This window comes from Crocodylus porosus, unplaced genomic scaffold, assembly GCF_001723895.1.
Source record: "Crocodylus porosus isolate Cpor-Errol unplaced genomic scaffold, CroPor_comp1, whole genome shotgun sequence".
Lineage (NCBI taxonomy): Eukaryota > Metazoa > Chordata > Crocodylia > Crocodylidae > Crocodylus > Crocodylus porosus.
In genome coordinates, this window is record NW_017728920.1 from 8,285,407 (window position 1) to 8,307,310 (window position 21,904).

Below are 21,904 nucleotides of genomic sequence, written 5' to 3' on the forward strand. Positions count from 1 at the left end.
CAAAAAAAGAAGAACCCAACAAATTAATAAATATTAAAAATTAAAAAGCTCTGAATCTCATATGTACAAAACTTTATACATTATAACACTGGACAAGGTTACAGCACAGGAATGATTTGACGTGTTCATCAGCCCAGGAGGAGATAGGAAACCATCCCAAGTCCTTAGCACCACCCAACCTGTTAAGCATCAGCTGCAACATACAATCTTCTCCAAGGAGGAACAGAGCAAAGCTTGATTGCAATAGGTTACAGAGTTTTGGCCAGGTGGCCTGTCCTACACACACAGAGTATTATGAGCTGCTGTCACATCCCTGCCTTTTCACCCACATTTTATTCACTGTTGTGCCCAGCTATGGTGGTGATTGCAAAGACCTTGCCTTTATCAAGCAAGTTCTCAACCTACGGTGGGTCCAGAACAATCAGGAAAGTAATTTTATTTTGCATTAAATTTTTAGCATCTTGTCCATATAGTGTTAGCAAGTCCATACTTTGGTAGAATTGTCCCATTACATCCACATACAATGTCTCACAACCACTGTTGCAGTGTGATCTGGGACCCCAAAGCACTGCCTGTTGTGCTCAGTAATGCTGTAGAGAATGAGAACTTGGGGTAATTTCCAAACACAAAGCACTGAACAATGGAATGTAGATAGCAGGAATGGGTGAACTGAGGCAGCTGCTAATATCCTGCTTATACTGGGAACAACTACAGTAGACAACACTCATCCCGCCAGCCCTGTAAAAAGGAATTATTGCTCCCAGATGTTGCAAGGAACCATTGCAAATACCATACTATGCCTAAAACAACTGTTGAGCATGGATGCAAGACACTGCACATGTGCTATAATCTGGAACCATTGCAGCTAATGATTTATAAGGATTTTTTGTTTGTTTGTTTGACCCATGCAGGGCTTTGTGAGGCAGAAAGAAGAGTTGAATGGGTTAAATAAATTTTGCTTCACAAGTGGAAAAACTAAATAATTTATGTCCACCTCCACCCTATTGTAGAGAATGATTCCCGATATTGTAGCAAGTTATCATATGTTTGTAAAACTACCAGGAGAGGTATATGTTACCATCTCCATCAGGGAAGAGTTCTTTCCTCACAGGTTCCCCTACAAGTAAAACCAAAAGTGGTAAACTTGGCCCACAAGTTACTGATTCACATCCTGACTTGGGAGCTGGTGTAGTGAATCAGAACAATTACATGTATGTTTTAATAAGTCATATATGTTAGTTTGACTCTACAGATCACAAGTTTCCAAGTTTTACCCTTGCTGATGCACTAGGTGTAGTTCTTGAGGATATTTAGATTTGCTCCTACCTTGTTCAAACAGAGGCTAGGGCTAAAGTGGACTTGCTCTGGCATTATTGAACCTGCTCAGAATATAGACAGGGCTGACCACTGGCTATAAATAGAGGTAGAGGACTACACAGTGTATCCCAACTATTCCTTCCAGAGTGTGTTGCCTTCAAGGTAAAGTACCTCGAAAGACAGGTTTTAGGTGAGGGCCCTTAAGGAGTAAACACCATAAAAAATGAAGCATTATCTTTGGCATCGTAAGTGCATGCTATCATCCCTGCACACTATTAAAGAGTTAATAAATGTACTTCAATTAATGAGGGATTAAGGATGTGCTATTTGTAGTTAGAAGAAGTCTAGGCCAGATTACAACGTGTTACACTCAGGCAGATCCGATTTTAATGGAGTTATTTTAGGTTTACACCAACTGGTGTGCAGAAAATTAATGAAAAAGCATATAACAATATCAGAAACCTTCATACTTTTAACATGATCATTCTGTTATTGTATTTTCTGGTATGTCTTAAATGTTTGTCATGTTTTGTAAAGGGGTCCTCATCACATGTGGTTGTAGAGGGTAGGTGAATTAGAGGGACCATTACTAGCCAATCAAGTTTCCACTTTCATTAGACCTGTTTTAGGCATAGGTATACCTCGGGCTAGGGAAAGTATATCAGAGAGAGAGTGGGTTGTATCAGCCTGATTCTTAAGATGGCATGTGCATGTGCATGTATGTATTTTTTCCAATTAAAAAGTGTGTGATTTTCAATACCCCTAAGACAGACAGGATCAAAAGCAAGCACATCTACATTAATGAATCTGATCTTCCATAGCTTCAAAACCCTCACAACAAAAGTGAACCAGCTCTAATAAGCCAGGCAAATAGTATTATTATTATTATTATTATTTAAGTAGCAGGCATAGTGTACTATGACTTCCTAATCTTAGGCTTACTTTACATACTGGCTTTAAGGAAATTGAGGGTATCCTCCAGAGTACAAAGCTGGGACTTTTGGGACTCATACTGACTCCACCCCACATGCTCTCTTTGAGGGATTCTCTCAGGCATGCTCTGCCATGCCAACCCACTCCCACAAGGAAATCTGGAATGAAGCCGTGAAATGTCGTCATCAATATGGTTGCTTTCAAGCACACTGGAGACAGGTCTTCAGAATAGCCAGGGATGTGCCTCTGGTGTGGCTTCACTGCTGCATTTCCAGCTTCTGCATGTGCAGCTGGAAGCAAGTGGGCAGAGCATGCTCAAAAGAGTCCCCACCAGGAGCACCGGAGACCCGTATAGTTGGCCTACTGTTCCTATCTCAGGATCATGTAGACCAGTGTTTCTCAAACCATGGGTCATGACCCAAAAGTGGGTCACAAGAATATATGAAAGGGTTGTGAACAAACTTTAAAAGTGGATTCTTTAAAGGAGAAAAACATGGGTAGAGCCAGGAGGCTGTTTGCTACTTAACTATTTACTGGGTCAGGACTGGCAATCAGTGTTTACAAATGGATCCTGGTTCAAAAAAAATTGAAAACCACTGATATAGACCCTTCCTTACCACTGCAGCCAGCTGTCAGAGTGCAGAAAACCACAGCCACCACAAACACTCAACATTGATGGGGTTTTTTCCTTCTGAATTAGAATATAAAACAGGCACAAAAAAGTAAAAGACAGCCAAGTCAGAACCATTTTCACTGCTCTCCAATCCTCCCAAAGGGCTCAATGGGGCTGCTTTGGCTGGTTTCACACGTTACTGTTTGTTTCAAGGTTTCTTCTCCATTCATTCCTCTGAAAAACCTGGTGTGTAAAGCTTGCCATTCACATCAGGGGCAGACCTTTTTGCAAATGGATTTAAAACTAAAATTCTAAAAGCATTAGCCAAACAGTGGACAATAAGCTGAATATGAGCTAACAGTGTCCCCTTGTTGCAACGCAGGTTAACAGCCTACTGGGCTGCATCAGTAAGAGTGTTGCCAGCAGATCAAGGGAAGTGACTATTTCTCTCTATTCAGCACTGGTGAGGATACATCTGGAGTACTGTGTCCAATTTTGAGCCCCCCACTACAGAAAGGATGTAGACAAATTGGACAGAGTCCAGCAGAGGGTGACAAAAATGGTGAGGGGGCAGAGGGACATGACTTAGGAAGAAAGACTGCTGGAACGGGGCTTAGTCTGGAGAAGAGGAGACTGAGTAGAGATTTAATAGCAGCCTTCAACTATCTGAAGGGGGGTTCAAAAGAGGATGGAGCTTGACTGTTCTCAGCAGTGGCAGATGACAGAACAAAGAGCAACAGTGCCAAGTTGCAGCAAGGGAAGTTTAGGTTAGATATCAGGAAAAATTTGCTCACTAGGAGGGTAGTAAAATACTGGAACAGTTTACCCAGAGAGGTGATGGAATCTCTGTCCTTGGAGGTTTTTAAGACCCAGCTAGACAAAGCTTTGGCTAGGATTAATTAGTTGGGGATGGTCCTGCTTTGAGCAGGGGGTTGGACTAGGTGACCTCCTGAGGTCCCTTCCAGCCCTAATCTTCTATGATTCTATGATTTAAACTTATAGTTTCTATTTGCAGCATAACCTGAGGAAAAGTGACCCTTCTAGTTTCAGGCATGGAAGGACAATCACATAGGACCTAGTACTTGAAAATGCCAAGTACCCCAGAACACTGTCCTCAACAGTGAAGTCAAGAGATCAGGAGTCTCAGACTTTGCAAGAGTCATGGGATGGATCGGATCTTTACTAACCTCAAACTGACCTTTAGCTCCAGGTGGCTTGCAGTCCAATGTCTGAGGAACACTACATATCAGCTGTTACTAACAGCCATGACAACTCACAAGTCCCAGCTCTGGTTCCACTGCAGATAAATGGAGAATTCTCCTTCTGACTTAGGTGAGAGCAGAAGCAATCCCATGATGAATACAAACTTTGACAAAATGATGTCATTCTGTGAAAAATGTGGAACTGGATTCACATCCCAGAATAAATCTGCTAAATCCTGACATTTTCTTCAGAACGCTCTTTAGGACCTGGTATGCCAACAATCGTTCCTACATGATTCTCAGTAGCAATAATCCCTCACTGTCCTCCATCTGGACTCTGTCTTGACTCATTTCTTCTCTCTCTCTCTCTCTCTCTCATCTAAATTAGCTCCTGACCCTAAAAAGTGCCAAAAACTGGCTGGATTTTTAGAGAGCCTCTAGTTCTCCCCAAAGTCACTGAGACTTGAAGGCATTCTTCCCTTCTCTACAGAGCTAAGTACAGACTTAGAACTTCTGGGACAGAAGTTCAATAAACTAATTTAAACTAAATTAGATAAGTCTGATACTATGTCCATCCAGGTTTATCTGAAACCAGTTTGGGCCATTTTGAAAGTGATTTATGTGCACTGAACTTCTGTTGTGTTACAGATTTTAGCCAGTTTCTGATCGCTTATACCAGTTTGTGTGTAACTTCTGTCTCTAGTCCAAATATTCAGCACCTTGCATATCTTCTTCCTGTTCCTCAGTTTTGCCTGATTTCTGTGGCAGCAGAAGCAGGGATATTGTGAGAATGCACTGGTGGCCTAAGGATAATGGGCTCCATATAATTAAACAACCATTTAAAAAAACCTTGGGGCACCTAGCTTCACCCCACAATGAAGAGACAGGAATGTGTTACTAGTCCCTATGTTCAGCCTCCTTTCAGCCACATTTTTAAAGCTATATACTGGAATCACAGACTATGAACATGTCATATCTTGTACAGCAAGCCAAACTCTGCCTGCATGTCAGATAAGGAGAAGGTCTGAAGTTGTGCTATAAAAAGCAGGATTCAGCCATGTGTTTCTAAAGTGCTGTGTAAATGTATAGTGCTCTGCACCTTACATTAGTGTGCTCCACTCTCCCATGCCATGAAAGTGAAAATCTACAGGTGCTAGCTGTTTTCCTTTCTCCTTTACATCTAGTTGTAATATTTATGCCATTTTCTGCCTTTTTAATCAAAGCAAAATGACTTAGTCCTTCTCTGTGATCTGTTTTCCTCAGTAGCTACTACTGGCATAAGCTCAGACATGGTAGTGAGGATAAGCAATTGGAGACTGAGGTATTTTGGTACAGAGACAATTGTTACACTTACAGGGAGGCTTTTAGCAAAATGAAAACAGCCACAAGGGTTACACTTTGATATTCCAGAAGGCTCTGTCCATCCCACACAACCAGTTACTGGCTCCAATGCACTCACTGTGCATTCAAAATATTTGTGAATTAAAAACCAAATTTGTAGCCACAAGATACGTGGCATAGGCTTCTTTTCCCTATACCTGGCAAACAGGAAGACTGTGGGAGGCTAAAGAGAGAGAGAAAGAATCCATAAAATGAAATGCGATTGAAATTCTTCTGCCCTTACTCAATTCTTCTGAAGGCTGAGCTAGTCCTGGCCCCTGCACAGTGATGGTGCTGTGCACTACCCAATACATAACCTCACCATTTTGGCACACAGCACATACTTGGTATACAACCAGGAAAATGGGCCTTGAGGACATGCAAGGAGCAGATATAAAGGAGAAGGGTCTAAAGCTCAGGAGTCTACTACTGGAACACTGGACCTGGTTACCAGTTCAAAGCTAGTCCAAGACAGTGTTGAATAGAAGTGTTTTTAAAATAAATGTGTGGCGTTTACCCCTGTTCTTAATGGATTTGTGCTCACATTACCACTGATTCCCATGTAAGAAGTCTCAATGCAGAGACCTTGGAGTGAATATGTCTAGAGACCAGGTTATACACTGTCCCTTTCAAACAAGGGTTTAGACACAGAGAAAAGCAGCCCCATAAGGCTTATTCTAATGCATCCAATACCATGGTTCTCCATGACCAGCAGTCTTTCATTAAAAAGGGAATAATATAAATATTTGATCAAGATGCAAGAAAGACACCTCATTTATTCCATTTCCTGGCAGGAAGCAATTCTCAGGGGCCTCTTGTGCCAGAGACAGCTCCCTACAATAGAAGAAATTAGCAGCTACCAGAGGTATCAGACCCATTCCTCTTCAGTAGCTCAGACCCCCCACATAAGAGAAGAGGAAAAACAAGAGCATATATAGACTCTGAGAACCAAGAACACGGCCACTGCCTGAGGACACTCTTATGGTATGGGACACTGAGTGCCATATAATTGAACGACCATTTCAAGAGTTTGGAGTGAGTGGAACCTTTCCCTGGCTACCCAACAAGAAAGCGATTGGAGCTTGCCTATAATTGCTATTTTCAGCTTCCTTTCAGATACATTTTTAAAGCTATGGACGGGGCCTGAGGCAGTACTTGGGCAGCTTTAATGCTACCTGTGTTAACTACCTGACGATAGACATTCACTCATTCTTGCTCCCATCCCTGTTGTTAGGAGAGTCCCTGATCTTCTCCCTATCCAAGTAAATCTTAGGTGTTTCGTGCACACCTGGGTCACCACTGCACTTTTTCCAAAATTGACTGGGACCAGCACCTTACCAAACAGATGTAGAAGACAAACTCTCACCCCCAGTCAAAATTCAAATGAAGAGTAAAGTGTGCTGTGAAAAGCCAAATGTCTCTAATCAAACTGTTCTACACATGGGCTACACAGTTCCTTTAGAAACATAAAATGTGTGTCTCATATTTAGTTAATCCCTGATTCGCTCTGCAAATAACATCCCCACCCAACCCAACACTCTCCCCATTCTGTCTGTTCTTACTGGTGACTTTCCTTGCCATTGCCACACTAAATAGGCCCTGCAGACACACATGCAGGCCACCAGCCTCCAACAGGTACCCTATGCAGATGGAAAGGAGGTTGTAAGTGCAATGTAAGTAGCCCAAGGACCACACACTCACCTCCCCCCCGCTCCAGGGAAAGCAAACACACCACCACTTGCACAATGCACCACCCCTACCCCTCTCCCCAGCTGGATCAGACTGCTGATAGCCCATCCCCCTGCCCTGCTCTTTGCATGGGGTCTCCCGAGTTCATATGTAGGGAGTACAAGTCAACATGGCCCTCCACTCTGCTTTTCACTGAGGTTAAGAATAGAAAAATATATTTGCAGCACCATTTCCCAAAGGATTTTGGGGTCCACTGTGGCCCTTGCTGCCTGGAGAATAGCAGCCGATGAGTGAGAGCTGAGCTGAGGAATAACGATCCTTATCTGGCGTGTTTTGTTTTATTGCTTGAAAAAGCCTCTTGGTAGCACCTTGGAAGGAAATGGCCCCCTTTAACTCAAGCTGCACTTGGAAGTAACCAGCCCTGGGCTACATAAGCTGTGTGAGCTCAGCCATTGTTTGTGGTTGACAAAGTAACCGGTGCCATTTCTTCCTTTGATCTTCTTTTTTTTTTTGTCAATAAAGAATTAAAAAGTGCCACAGCCAAAAAAAATTATAAAATGAAGCCATTTTTCCTCTAGTTTTTTTTTTTTGCTTGCCTGTTTGTTTTTCAAATGTGTATCTCACTGATTCCCGAAAGCAGCTCAGAACCGTGGCAGCTCTGCCCCTGTAAACTGTCAGAGAGAGACACACTGGGAAAATCATTTCATGTCACAACAGGAGAAGAGGTCCTGAGAGTGCCACTTGGCTGCTTGGACCCTATAGTGTCCCTTCTCTGCTGCACTGCACCCTGGAAAGGAAAAGAGGACTCACTTTCACTCTGCACAACAGCAGAAGTTTTGCTCAAGGCAGTAGGGAACCAACGAAAAGCAAGGCTGCCTGAGAGCTCCACAGAACTCTGCCCTGCTGCAGCCTGCCGGCTAGGAGGTAGTAATCTTGAGGTGTCCACGTATGAAGTACCACTGACTGCAGTGCCCCGAGGATGGGTGGCAATATTAACCCAAGTGGCTCCATGTGCAGCTGAACCTTCCATACTGGGAGGCAAAGCATAAGCAGCCTGGGATTTATCTGTCTCTTTGGCAGCCCTGCCTTGTATCCTCTGTGCGTGGTTCTGGACAGTAGGATGAACAGGCAACGCTGGAATGGGGCTGGGAAGGATGGTGTCGTCCTGCAATCCAGTCTCTAAAGCACCTTGGGCTGTGCTGGGCGGCAAGCTGGTGGCAGAAACCTTCTTACCACAAGACTCACAGCAGAGTTTGTTGTAGCCAGGGATGGAGCAGTAGCGAGCCAGAACTTCCATCTGGCAGAATATGGACTTGTCTCCAAGGCAAGGCTCCTCTGACACAAGAAGAGTTATAGACAAGAAAGTGAGTATCATCCAGGTCTACAATGATGATGTACACAATGCATAAACAAATTAATAACAACCTCAAATTACAGGATATATGGTTTTTGCATTATCCCACAAAACTACTTTTAGAGTGAAATCTCATTACATTTGGCATCATGCCCTGACTAGGGTCAGTCAAAGATCAAAAGATTCAAGGGTTGTTTTTTTTTTAAGTATCCCAAACTGGATAGTTATCTGACCATCTCATATGTCTAGACCTTGTTAAAACAGACTTTCTAGTTTGGGGCATGTCAGATGCACTTGCCTGCTCAGAGGAAGGTGTGAGAGAGAGACAAAAATACGACTGCATTTAGAAAAAGAATGTGCCATCCCCAAAGGTGTCACTTCACAGTATTAGGTTATACTCATTTCCAAACAAAATCAGGGAGTGCAGAGATGAACAAAAGTTTTCTTAAATGAACCAAAATGGTGAAATGTTTGGCCCAGGGGATTAACAATAGGATGCAAGACCTCTCACCATTAGGACATCAGCTCAAAAAGCAAAAATAATTTAGATAAAGTTTACGAACTCCAGATGCAGCCACTAAACATTTTTACTTCTGTGATTACAATGGCCAGTGTAATGGACAACAATTAATTGTAAACATAGCAACTAAATATAAGCAAATGATTCTGTCCTGTTTACTTTTGCAAATGAAGTTAGTCTGGATTCATATTAATAGAGACATCCATCCATTCAAAAAGCTGAAGCAAAGCTAGTGGAAGCCCGCTCTCCCCACCACCCCAACCCCATGTCAATAGGCATCTACAATGTTAAGGGGCAAACATTTTTAGGGATGAAAAATTAATTTATTCATTCAAGGTCTATTTCAAAGCCCTTCTAATATCCAGGAAGTCCTATTCATTTGAATGGAATGACTCCCAGTTTAAAGTTATGCGTGTACTAAAGTTTGTTGCTGAATTTACATTTGGGCTAGGCTCCTTGTCTTTCTCATTTCTGTAAAGAAGCAAACCTACTTTTGGGATCGTATTATCAAAAAAATACCAAGAATACCATTTGTTCTGTTCAGCTATTGACATTTGCCCAATGATGAACTGAGACTATCAACTTGAGAATGGCCATTCAATAGCAACCTTCTATCACTACCCAAGTCAGATTTTAAATAATTTGAAGTTATGCATTCCCTCTCACAATAACCATCTGTAACAGGGGGCCCTTTTGCCTTTGACCCGCCCACTTGTTTCTGGGCCAACTGCTCACCTTCTCACCCGCCACACCTGGATGATAATTAAATTAAGATGTTAATTAGGCAGGAGGCTGCCCATTTCTTGCTCCAATGCCAGGGAGCACTATTTGCAGCTCCATTCCTCCCCTACACCACAGCCCAAGCCTCGCAGAGGGTATCCACTAGTTGTTAATCTCACCGGCCCCACTCTCGGCCCATAATCCTCCAGTCTGAACCCCACCTGGATCCCTCCACTCAGGCAGCCTACTCCGCCCTCATTCGAGGCTGCCTAGCTCCCTGAGCTGTTCCCCCTTACAGGTGTGGTCCCCTGGGACCCTTGGCCACACTGGCCCTGGCCCACCTCCAAGCCAGTCGGGACCCCAGGCCCTCAGCTCTGGGTGTCCCTCATGGTGGGCCCCCAGCCCTTTGACCCTTCCAGTCCTGGCCACAGCATTGACCAGTCAAGGGATTTCAAGTCAGGTAATTGAGCCTATAGCCCTCTCTCTCTCTCTTGGGTCCGCCTTCCTGACCCTTCTATGGGGTAACCCACCCAATTGTAGGAGCTGGGTTTATTAAGGCACCCCAACCCACCTTTCACCAGAGTGGCAACTGGCCTAGCATTCCCTGGGGGCTCCTGCACCACTGGGAGCCCCACCAGGTCACCTACTCCTGGCAGGGTGCAGTTTTAGGTCATGCCCAGGACCAGGAGCCTCCAGACCATCCCCTACAGCTCCTGCCCTTACCTCCAGAGTCTTACATGCAGCCTTGCAGCCAGGCGATGTTACTGCCTGGCCCGCCAGCGGCAAACTGTTCTGGTTATATAGGCGGCCAGAGATCTAAAATATGGCTGCTGCAATCAAGCACCTGCTGATTGTTTGGCTGAGTCCTTAAAGGAGCAGATACCAACAGTGCCCTGCCACACCATCCCTTTTCTTGCTCCAGCATACTTGAAAGCAAGGACAAGGCCATCTCACCTAGCAAGCTACTGTCCTTTGAACAATGTTAAGGCTTTAAAATCCATAACTGTGTTTATGAAGGGCAGAAAAGGGGGAGGTGGAGAAAAAGGAAAAATACTCTAGGCAAAAAACACTGGAGTTTGGGTGAGAGAGAAGTCTGTATCATGGTGGATCCCCTCAAGGGAGTATTCCAGCAATGAGCAGTTGCATTTCTGACCCAGAATTGGGGGACTGTTTTGGAAACAACTACTCTCCTTTTTCCCTTGAAGTCTCCTTGCACCTCCCTGTCTTGCACCTCCCAAAAGCCAGGTGTCAAAGCCAGAAATCAGACTTGTGTTATCCCTGTAGAATATGCCAGTGACAGTCCAGGATCAGCAGGAAGGATTAAGAGAAGACTGAAATTAATGTGAAATAGGGGAAATATGGAGATGAGGTAAGTATACAAACAAATAACAGCAACCAACATTTTCCTAAATTAAAGACCTGATGTCCATTGTGACAAACCATTTCAATAGCACTTTTTCATTCTCCTAGGTATTAAGTCAATCCTTGCAGTTGAAAGGCCACTAGATGGCATCCCTATTTCAAGGTTGGAAACAAAAGTGAGCAAGGACACAAAGGTGACTTGAATTTCCAGAGGGAAACCTCTGTAAATTTGGGCAGTAGCATAACTGAGTGGCGGGCGTAGTCCCAGGCATGGCCTTTGTGCAGGAGAGGGAGAGTGGGGTGCAAAAATCACTGCTGCTACAGCTGCCATTTAGCCACCTCACCTCCCACCACAAACAGCATCATCCACAATGGGGAACATGGTAGAAAAAAAGAACAAGAAAGGGAACCTATACCTTATTACTCAAGGGGTTGTTTTCTCAACACTCAGTTCAGGGAAGTGTTGAACAGTAATCTGCAGGACCAAAAAGGGTGGTAGTAATCTAATTTCCTCTGTTTAGTTATTTCCACACCAGAAATACATTTGATCTTGGAAGAGGAGAACAGGAATGTTGGTAGTTTATAAACTTTTTACAAGCAGAATCTTCTCCTGTGTGATTCAGGTCCTCACTTAAGCAGTGAGCAAAAAAAGACATGTCTGATCCTTATAAAGAGGATTACTTACTTGAAGATACCTTGTTAACAGGATTTTTGGGCCCATCCTGTGGCACCCACTGTACTTTAGGAGTCACATGATCACTGTTGTCAGCATTCTCTGTAATACTTAGTAGCTTTCCTGAATGTGGAACAAGGTAAAAAGTGTTATCATCATGATTACCTAATAAGAAGCATTTCCAAAACAATACAAGGGGGGGAGGAGGTATCCAAGCAATACAGACTTTTCACCTCCAAAGGAAGAAGTCAAGACTTAAAAGTAACTCATGTTTTGGGGTGCCCCAGTTTTTGAGTGTTTAACTGAAGACACCTTAAAAAGGAAAGTGATTTTCAGAGAGCAGGTACTAAGCTTTCTTTCAGTCAGACCCCTACGAGGAATTTCAGGCCAAGCACCCAAAAGCCTTTTAAACACCCTGGAGTTATATTAAAATAAATGTGCTGGTGTCACCTTCGTCTCTAAATACTCATATCACAAAAGTACTCAAAATATTATATGGCCCCTACTTAAAAAAAGGGCAGAGATTGAAAAAAGAAGGTTCTGTAAGTCCAGGTAGTGAGTATCCCATAGGTTAATCTTTTCTTTGCTGGTCCTCAGGGTCACTTGCTGGGCTTCCATGATTTAATCAAGAATCCTCTGAGTCTGATGGAATGTAAGGGCTGAAGCCCAGATACTTAAAAGTATTTAGGTGCCTATCTCCCATTTCAGAATATGAGCTGTAAGGCATGAAGACCTGGGCTTCACTGACTATAGTACAGACAGAAGCACAGCAGACATAGCCTCTATTGACAGGGGAAGCAGCTGTTTTAAATTGAGACAAACTGGAATAATCAATACCCACTATTTCATTAAATGGATTCCAACTCTTTAACATATATCTGACTCTTTAGCATATATATTGTAATAGCTTCTCTTTAGGCCTCAGTAAGTCTATTACTTCAACGTCTATAGCCTTACAACTCAGCACAGCTGATCTAAATAGGTGTAAATGAATGGAAAGGGGTCCAACTTACTCCACCTTACTGCTCACTTCTGACTTTGGCTCCTGACTGACTGCAGGAGAGTCTGCCTCAGTGAAATTTCACCTTCCCTCTCACCTGGGCATACCGGCATTTTGCAGACTTCGATGGTTGCCGGTTTCTCACCCTCACACTGACCAATGCTGTTGTCACTGGCTTTGCATACCACCTGGCGCTGCTGGATACCTTCTCCACAGCTTACTGAGCACTGTACCAAACCATCAAGGAAGGAGAGAAATACATCAGTCAGTGATAAAGTTAAAAACAGGGAGGGATGTATTGAAGTGTATCATATGTGAAAAAGGGCTACACAAAAGAACATTGTTTGCAACTGTGCTGTGCAGCTCTCTAAGGTCACGTATGTAAATGTAAACAAATCAGCATTCAAAGTGCTTCTTATGAAATTTATCCTCTGGCCTGGACACTGCTAAAACTTTCAAGATGCCATTAATCCCTATATGATAGAAATATTCCTGCCTTCTCAAACACTTAAGGTGAACTAAATGCCAAGTATTTTCAAACATGCACTCTTAAGGTAGCCACTGGTCAGCCTTTAAAAAGGACTTCCTTCCCCACCCCCCATCCCTACTCTGCCACAAATTTCTCAGCTCTCCAGTGTGGGGACAGAGGTATTTATCCTGCCCACTTCCACACACTGATCTGCCTCTAAAGAGATTACATGGAAAGCTACTTTACTGTTATTTTTGCACAAATCCTAGTAATAAATGCCATCAGCTGTCCATGCTATTATCTAGTTAACTAACTCATGTGCTCCTTCCATCAACACACAACAAATATATTCCTCTCACAGATCTCAGCCCTTACAGCCTGGTCCAATGGCAGTCTTCCCATTGACTTTGCTGAGCTTTGGATCAGGACCTTAGTGCAGGGGTGGCAAACTCACCCAGCTCTGCAGGCCAGATGAAGGTTACTGAGCTGATCTGTTGGTCAGACCAGGACCAACTCCCCATGCAGCACCCATGGTGCCAGGTTCAGCCTGTGTGCCATGCAGCAAGCATCTGCCCTGGGCTCAGTGTGCACAGAGCATGCAGGGTGGCAAGGGGCATGTGCTGCCCATGCTGTGCAGACTGCACTTGGCACTGCAGGCAGCCTGGGTGGGGGTCGGTCCAGAGTGCCACATGCAGCCTGCACTCCAGGTCCCCTCCGCTTCCTTGGGCTTACTCCCCATGCTATGTATAGGGCATGTGGTGCTAGGTCCAGCCCATGTGCCACATGCAACACACAGGGATGAAGCATGGAATTTATCCAGTAACCCTCAGGCTATGTGTTTACCACCCCTTCCTTAGAGTAAACATGTCTCTTCACAATGTGACATGGGGACTGTTGTTCGAACATCCTTCCTGATAGTGAAAAGGCTCTCAGCAGCTTCAGAGCAAGTGATATTACCATGTTAAAACTGGAGTTGCTCAGCCAGGCTGCCTGCCACTAACAAGCCCTGTTTGGTGGGTGTAGTTTGGCAGTGAAGACTATGCAAAGATATGAGCAGCTGCTTTCAAAGTGAGCATCAGGTTTGTAAAGTGTTTTGGACAACGTAGGTCCACAGACCTTGAAATAAAGTGTTAATACATATTTGTCCTGTGCTCATCACAGAAGCTGAGGGAACTCACCTGGGACCAGGCCCCAGTCCTCCATTGGGATGGACAGGGTAAGCGGTTGCAAGGCCTGCGTGTGTCAGGGCGCTCTCCTGTGCAATACTTGGTGTGCACTGTCCGGTTCGTGCCATTCTGGAGGTGTTGGACACACTGGACAACCCTCATCTGAATGCCCAGCTTGCCACAGGATTTGCTGCAGGCTCCCCACTCTTCTGCCAACCAGCTGAATAATGAAAATACCACTCTGTCAGCTTGTTGAAGGGGAGAACTTTCTGGTTGGCAGAACCAGAACACTAAGATCTCTCTGGAACACTGAGATCCAAGTTGTACTGAGGTGAGGTCTGCGCTTTGACATTACCACTTGCACCACAGTCGCCAAACTAAAAATTTAGATCTTAGAATCATAGAATCATAGAAGTAGAGTCGGAAGGGACCTCGTAGATCTTCAAGTCCAACCCCCGCCTGGGCGGGAGAAAAACTGGACTCAAATGAGTCCAGCATCAAGCCTCTTCTTAAAGATCCCCAGGGTAGGAGCCAGCACCACTTTCCTTGGAAGTTGGTTCCAGCTCCTAGCTGCCCTAACTGTGAAGTAGTTCTTGTGGATGTCTAATCTAAACCTACTCTCCAATAATTTGTGCCCATTATTCCTTGTTATGCCAGGGGGCGCTAGGGGAAACAAGGTCTCCCCTAAACCCTTCTGGTCCCCCCTAGTGAGTTTAGAGACAGTCTCCAAGTCCCCCCTCAGCCTTCTCTTGTGAAGGCTAAACAGGTTTAGGTCCCGCACTCTTTCATTGTAGGGTCTGCCCTGTTGTCTCCGGATCATGCGGGTAGCCCTCCTCTGGACCCTTTCAATGTTGTCCACATCCCTCCTGAAGTGGGGTGCACAGAACTGGACGCAGTACTCCAGCTGTGGCCTGACCAGCGTTGCACAGAGGGGGAGGATCACCTCCTTGGCCCTACTTGAGATGCACCTGTGGATGCATGACAAGGTCCGGTTAGCCCTGCCAACCTGACCTCGCATTGTCGGCCCATGTTCATCTTGGAGTCAATAGTGACTCCAAGATCCCTTTCTGCCTCCGTGCTCTCAAGGAGGGAGTTTCCCATTCTATAAGCGTGCTGCTGGTTTCTACTGCCTAAGTGCAGCACCCTGCACCTGTCAGTATTGAAACACATCCTGTTTATGTTAGCCCACTCCTGTAACCTATCCAGATCTTGCTGCAGTCTTTCCCTCCCTACTAGTGTGCTAGATTCCACAATCTTCAGATTGTGTGATCAGCCCAGCACCACTGAAATCAATGGAACTACTTGATTTGCAGAAAATGAGGTTCAGCCTACATCTAGGACTCTCAGAATCTTCTAGGACCCTTTCTGTTCTAACACATTTCACTCAAGTAGGCCAAACAATGGGTGGTTTGTCTTGGTCCCTCTCAGGGCTTACATAATCTGCTAGGTTATGTTTTCCAAGACTTGCATTGTAGTCAATTCCCTTCCAAACATCCCCAGATTATCTGGACAGTGCTCTGTCACCTAGATGTTGTCACTTTAGAGGAGAGGGAAAAGTAGTTAAAGGAATACAACTTCATTCTGCAATGCCTCTACCTCTGTCTTGCAAAGGAGGAATGAGAAAGGCTAGCTATGGCACTACTATGGGAAAATGACAAGACCTTCCTGTCTTAACCCTTAGCACTTTCATACAGGCACTAAAAAACCAGCAGGAGGAAATGCCATGAGAGTAGGGGAGAGAACTTACATCGGCTGGGAGCACTCCTGCAGGTTACATCGCCTCCGGATTGGCTTGGGCTTCTTGCCATTATCACAAAAGTTCCGATGTACCATCCGATTATCACTTTTCCTCCGACAGCCATACTTGGTGTACTGGATACCTGAAGGAACCAGAGCAAGGGAGATACACAAAGGGTGAGGGAACTGTTGGTATGATCAAGATTTGGCCTAGAACTGCAATTTCTCAACCAACAGCTGGATTTCCCTAACTAGCTCCTCTTGCTTTTCACTATGAAATTTGCATTTTAACTGTGGAGCTCAGCATTTCATAGAAGGAGCTTTAATGCAGCCACACAATGATTCCTCTATGCTGTAAGGCACAAAGGCATAAACACATTTTTAGTCAGCAAGCAGATGGTGGGAAGATATTGCTACTAAGTCAGAAATACACTCTGACACCTACTCCTGCTTTACCCTTAGAAATTATGGCAAATAGGTAATACCATCAATTCATCCCTGTAGGTCTGGGCCCAGATTCTTGATTGCATCCAAGTTCTGTTCTAGCACAGGGAGTAATTCCAATATAAGCCACAGGCATAAACTCTTTGGAGACTATGGCGTGCATTTAGCAGATTGCCCCCTTAGCTCCAGTGCATATTATGGCTTTCAGTGAAAAGAGCTGAGTGGGCCCCAGCCCACTTTAGTTCCCCCAGTAGAAAAAAATCCACATCATAAAAACAACATTGCTACCATTTGGCAAACTGGCTGCACTTGCTTGGGAATAGACTCTGCCACTTTATTATGGCAGACATCTATTCACTCTGTGACAGAAGAACACAAGCAGCCTGAGCTGCTTGCACACTCCAGCCACCCCAGGCAGGTGTTCTAGGGGCCTGAGAGCCCCTCAAGCCCCCAGAACACCTACCCAGCTTTGCATGCTTACAGAGAGGCACCCCAGGGAATCTCACCAAGACCCAACCCCAGCAATCACTGGAGCAAGTCTGGCTGAGTGGGGAAAGCCAGTCACGGGGATGGATCTGACTGAGCCCAAAACCACATCCAGAGATCACATCAGCCCTTGTTCCACACCACCGAAGGCAGAACAAGGAACAATGTGCATTTTGCCCAGTAAAGCAGATCAGCGGTGCTGTGATACATCACAGTACAGCTGATCCACTTCATTTAGCAATATCTGTTTCTAGCCAAAAAGTAATCCTTTCAGGGATCCTACTTAACCAAGCCTACAAAACCTGCTAGTGCTTCTAATGTGGGCAAATCCCACATTTGTACATACAAAATTGTACCATGTGCAGAATTACTTCTTTTAAGTGTGCAAAATTCATTCAAAATTATGTATGCATAATTAAAAATGCATGCTGAAAAATTTGTCCTTGTGCGTATAGAGTAAGGCTGTTTCAAAGAAGGCTTGGCAATAATTGTTCATACCTTTATAATGGTTGCTTGCATTACCCTGCATTAAATCTCAGGTTCCAGGAATCCACAGAAATCATAAGCATGTAGAAGCACAGAGACTGCATCAAAGCAGATTTAGACATGAAGTACATCAGAATAGTGCAAAGGAACTTTGACTCTCTTCACAAATGAGATAAGCTTAAGGCCTGGAATTGCTCAGGAAGAGGAATATTTGGATATTTAGAAGCCAGGGGCTGATGGGATACTTCTAACGTCCTATATGTCCAAGATATCTGAGAGCTACACGTGTGACTATGTAGTAAGACAAAAGGCAGGGTAGATTTGCATCTTATAGACTAACTAAATCAGAGCTGTATTGCATAAGCTTTCATATGCAGAGAACTTACAAAGCCCTGTGCTTACAAAAGTTTATGTTGTGCATCTCTGGTGTGATTACTGTCAGGGTTCAAATTACACTTTGACTCTTGGGGGGGTCTGCAAAAAAACTAAACCAGTTCATTGATTAACAAGTCCATCTAAGTGATGGAGCTATCCAATCAGAGATTCTTCCCCTCACCCCCACCCTGGTTATGATTTTCAAATCTTACAGGGGGGTCTTGTCTCTTATGGGGGGATCACCCCCCAAGCTTCCCCTTAATTCACATCTTGATTAGTGTATAAGGTATAAATCTACCCTGCCTTCTGCCTGACTTCAGACTATCGTGGCTAACTATTTCTCAATGTAGTAAGAAACATAAAAGAGAAAGAGACCTCCTCCACAAGCCTTGGAGCACTGCGACCAGCTCTTGAGAGCCCACTCATAGGTGTCCATCTCTTCAAGAAGGACATTATTGTTTCCAATCATAGGCAGCAAGTCCTCATGGATGATGTATTTATACATCAAGCTGCTCATAGATTCATCTTCCTGTGGTATAACCTGCAATCAAAGGGACAAAAAACAAGGAAGGGGCAGTGGGAGGAGAGAAAGAAAAAATGAAAAAGTGGGAAATAGTGCAAGAGATGAGAGGAAAGGGATTAGAAAAGAGAAAACAAACAAGAAATATAATAATTTAGCACACAGATACATAGCATAAAAAAGTAATGGAAAAGAAAGTAAAAGAAAGAAATGAAACCAGAATAGCATAAAAGAGAGCTGATATGAAGAAATCCTGATCCAATTGAAATCTTTCATCCAAAATGATCAGAAGGACGAAAAAATGCACAATATACACAATATATACCCAATATACTCTATGTTCTACCTCTTGACACTGTGGAAGGCCAGTAGGGCACACTCCTGCACTGAGCCACCCACCTCACTGCACCCCACCAAAAACCAACCTTCGAGTGCCTCTCCTGGGGTGCCTAGGTCTGGCCGACCCCCTTCCTGGAGCACACCCACAAGCCTGGAGTATCGCTGCCACCACCCAGACTCAGGTCTTTGTCTGGGCCTTGTACCACCCAGGACAAACAGACCCTGTAGACTTAGGGGTTGCTTAACCCCAGCAGGATATATCTGGGTGCTTCTTATAGCCTGAGGCCTCCCTTAGTCAGCTGAGTAAAGGGAGCAAGAAGGCCTGCCCACATGTACAACAAGGCTGGCTATAAGGGACAGCTTTATAGTTTTATTGGGTAGAAAGGGTAGGCATGGGGAGGGGTACAAGTCAGAGAAGTAGCAAAAGAATAACCCTGAGCAAACAAAAGCATCTTGATAGCCTTTTGATATGCGACTAGAGTACATTAAACTAAGTTCCTAGTTAGGCTCCTGGTAAGTTACTCACATCCACATCCAGAGTATGAGAGAGCTGTGGAGGTCCATGCTTCTTTGTGTGCGTCTTTAAAATGTCTGTCTGCCTTCTTCCTGGAGGGACTCTCTTAAATAGCCCTCTTGACCTCACTACCTGGACCCAACCAACATCAGGCATCTTCTCAGCATCACTGATGCTGACCGGTGGGTTTGAGTAATGTCCACTCTCACCTTGAGGAAGGACCACTGCCTTAGGACCACCCTCCCAGGCCAAAGATGGGAAGTTTTACAATACGACTGGCTACAGTGAGAGGCGAATCCCCCCTCCCTAGGGGATCCCATAGCAACCAGGTGGTTACCTAGCAACCAGCTGGTAGATGCAGGGCAGAGAGAGAGAGAAGAGGGGAACAAACAACGCCAAAAATGAGAAGGCTGGAAGGGAGTTCTTTCACAGGTGCATAAAGCAAATGCCCATAGAACAGCAAACTATTTACTTGCTATACTCCACACATGTAACCTTTCCCCTCATCTGCATAAATAGGAATTTTAACTAAAACTCTAGAACAGAAGGGCTGTTTGTAAAACTCTTTATCAAAAAGTGAACGTGTATTGTCAGGGTAGGGGGGACCATTCATCCATGAATGCACAGAGAACTTACATGTTTAATTCCTTGTAAGGCTTACATAAGCCAAAATGAGGTGTATACCAGGAGGTGGTTGTGTCCTTTGATACACTATCAGACACAAGCTCAAAAAACCTTGAGGTACCTAAGGAGTGTACCTTTGGTCACATTTCATACGAGTCCACTATTATTATTCTTATTTAAATTTCACTTTTTAAAAAATATACCTATTCATTATAAAATGTTCCTATTCTTTCTAACTTTTATATTGAACTTTTCTAACATTTTAGTATTGTGTATTCTGTGACACTGCATGATGGTCAGCCATTATTTCCCTAAAGACAAGCCAGTTGGACTCACCAGAACACTGATGGCTTCATGTAGGGGCCCACTACTTTTCAAGGTCTCTTTGCCATTCTCTGTGGTGTATTCCCATTCCAAGCCCATCTCAAGGAAGGTTTTGCTTTTGGCTTCTTTTCCCTTGACATTTAGGATGAAGTTACCAGTGGCTTGGTTCTTAACAGCTAGAAAAAAGAGTCACAAAGTAATTTTATCATGCCAATGTCTTTCAGGAACAGTTGAATGAATTGGTAGCATAATCTAGGGGAATTTAACAGCCACAGGTTAACCTGTTGTTAGGTCTTTTATAGAAAATCACCTGCATTTAAATACTTGATTAAGTGGTAACTGAAACAGCAGTCTCTCCATCACAAAACCACTCTGGCAGCCTTGGCAATATCTGTGCATCAACGCTTAAAAAAGGGGCATGGGGTAGGTCAAGGATGATGTGTACTGGCAAAGCTGTGGAGTGTGCAAAGTTGAATAAGCAGGGTGTTGTGCTGCTAAGAAGCAAAGTGTCTTAGCAGATGACCAGCACAGAGTCCTTGGAGAAAAAAGAAGTGATCTCTTATGCTTCCTTAGAAAAATACCTCCTCTGGGCCTCTGTCTCTGAAGTGCAGAAAATAAGACTGTGGGCACCGACTGATGAAACAGCATGGGTACATCCTATTGAATGGATTAGAGCATGCATCTAGGGCTGGTGTCCGCATTTTCTAACTACTTTGCTTAAATACCAATCCCCTCATTCTTTGAAATAATGGGCTCCTAAGCAGAAAGAACACAACCCCATTTTTCCTGTGGCCAAAAGAGATTTCATATGAAGAGGATGGCTTTTGGGAATATATCCTCACATAGAGGACCATTGTATGAATTTTTGGTAAGGGTTTGCACAAGCTCAACTCTAGGTGTTGGGGACTGAGGTGGCATAGGTACTAAGGCACATGCTTGACACTCCTGAAGTGACAAGTTCGAGATCATAGCAGAAGCACTCATAGTGCAGCCTGTCCGTTTCCAATGCAACTGTGAATTCTGCTAAATACTTTATCATCATAAAGGCACAGAAGAGAAAAGGAAAGCTCTATTTGCCAGACTCACTGGTAAAGAAGGATGATGTAGTAGGAAGAAAGGTGATTTGCTAATCAAGAGGTAGGGGAACAGCTACTTCCTCTTAATGCCCTCTTTCTCGTGATCACATTTCCTCCCCCAACCACACCTTTGTAAGTATCTCTAATAACTAGAAAAATAGCCAGCTGCCCTACAATGATACTAAAAAGGATCTGTAAATCTGATTCAACTAACCCCAAGTTAACTATGGCCAGCACAGCAGTTCTTATGCCTTCCCCTATCCTCCTAAGATAGGAGAAGCTGCTTTGTCCAGCCAGTCTCCATCTGATATAATAGTCCCTTAGTGGGCATTCCTGGTTACCATGCTCACAATCAGGTTGTTCTTAGATGGCCTCAAAACAGGCTTAGTGGTACCCTGCAGCTGTAGGATTGATTGGGATAGGTTGGGTGTTAAAGTCGCCCCATAACACTGCATCCATTCCTGAGCTATGCTAGGCTCAGGAAGGCCTCAGAAAGTCTAGTCATAGATTTCATAGACATTAGGGCTGGAAGGGACCTCGGGAGATCATCGAGTCCAGCCCCCTGCCCAAAGGGCAGGAAG

The 21,904-nt window shown here is 44.2% G+C and overlaps 1 protein-coding gene across 1 annotated transcript in view; it reads right to left on the minus strand.

The window, feature by feature from the left end:
• Nucleotides 1-5,266: 5,266 nt before the first annotated feature.
• ADAMTS14 (ADAM metallopeptidase with thrombospondin type 1 motif 14) overlaps nt 5,267-21,904 on the minus strand; it is a gene marked incomplete at its 5' end in the record, with an annotated part of 139,661 nt that continues 123,023 nt past the window's right edge. Inside the window, 7 exons of the mRNA XM_019538550.1 lie at nt 5,267-8,469; nt 11,776-11,886; nt 12,861-12,990; nt 14,411-14,618; nt 16,146-16,278; nt 18,302-18,467; nt 20,260-20,423. Of these exons, the coding sequence (XP_019394095.1) occupies nt 7,838-8,469; nt 11,776-11,886; nt 12,861-12,990; nt 14,411-14,618; nt 16,146-16,278; nt 18,302-18,467; nt 20,260-20,423 (1,544 nt within the window). The remainder of the gene's footprint in view (nt 8,470-11,775; nt 11,887-12,860; nt 12,991-14,410; nt 14,619-16,145; nt 16,279-18,301; nt 18,468-20,259; nt 20,424-21,904) is intronic.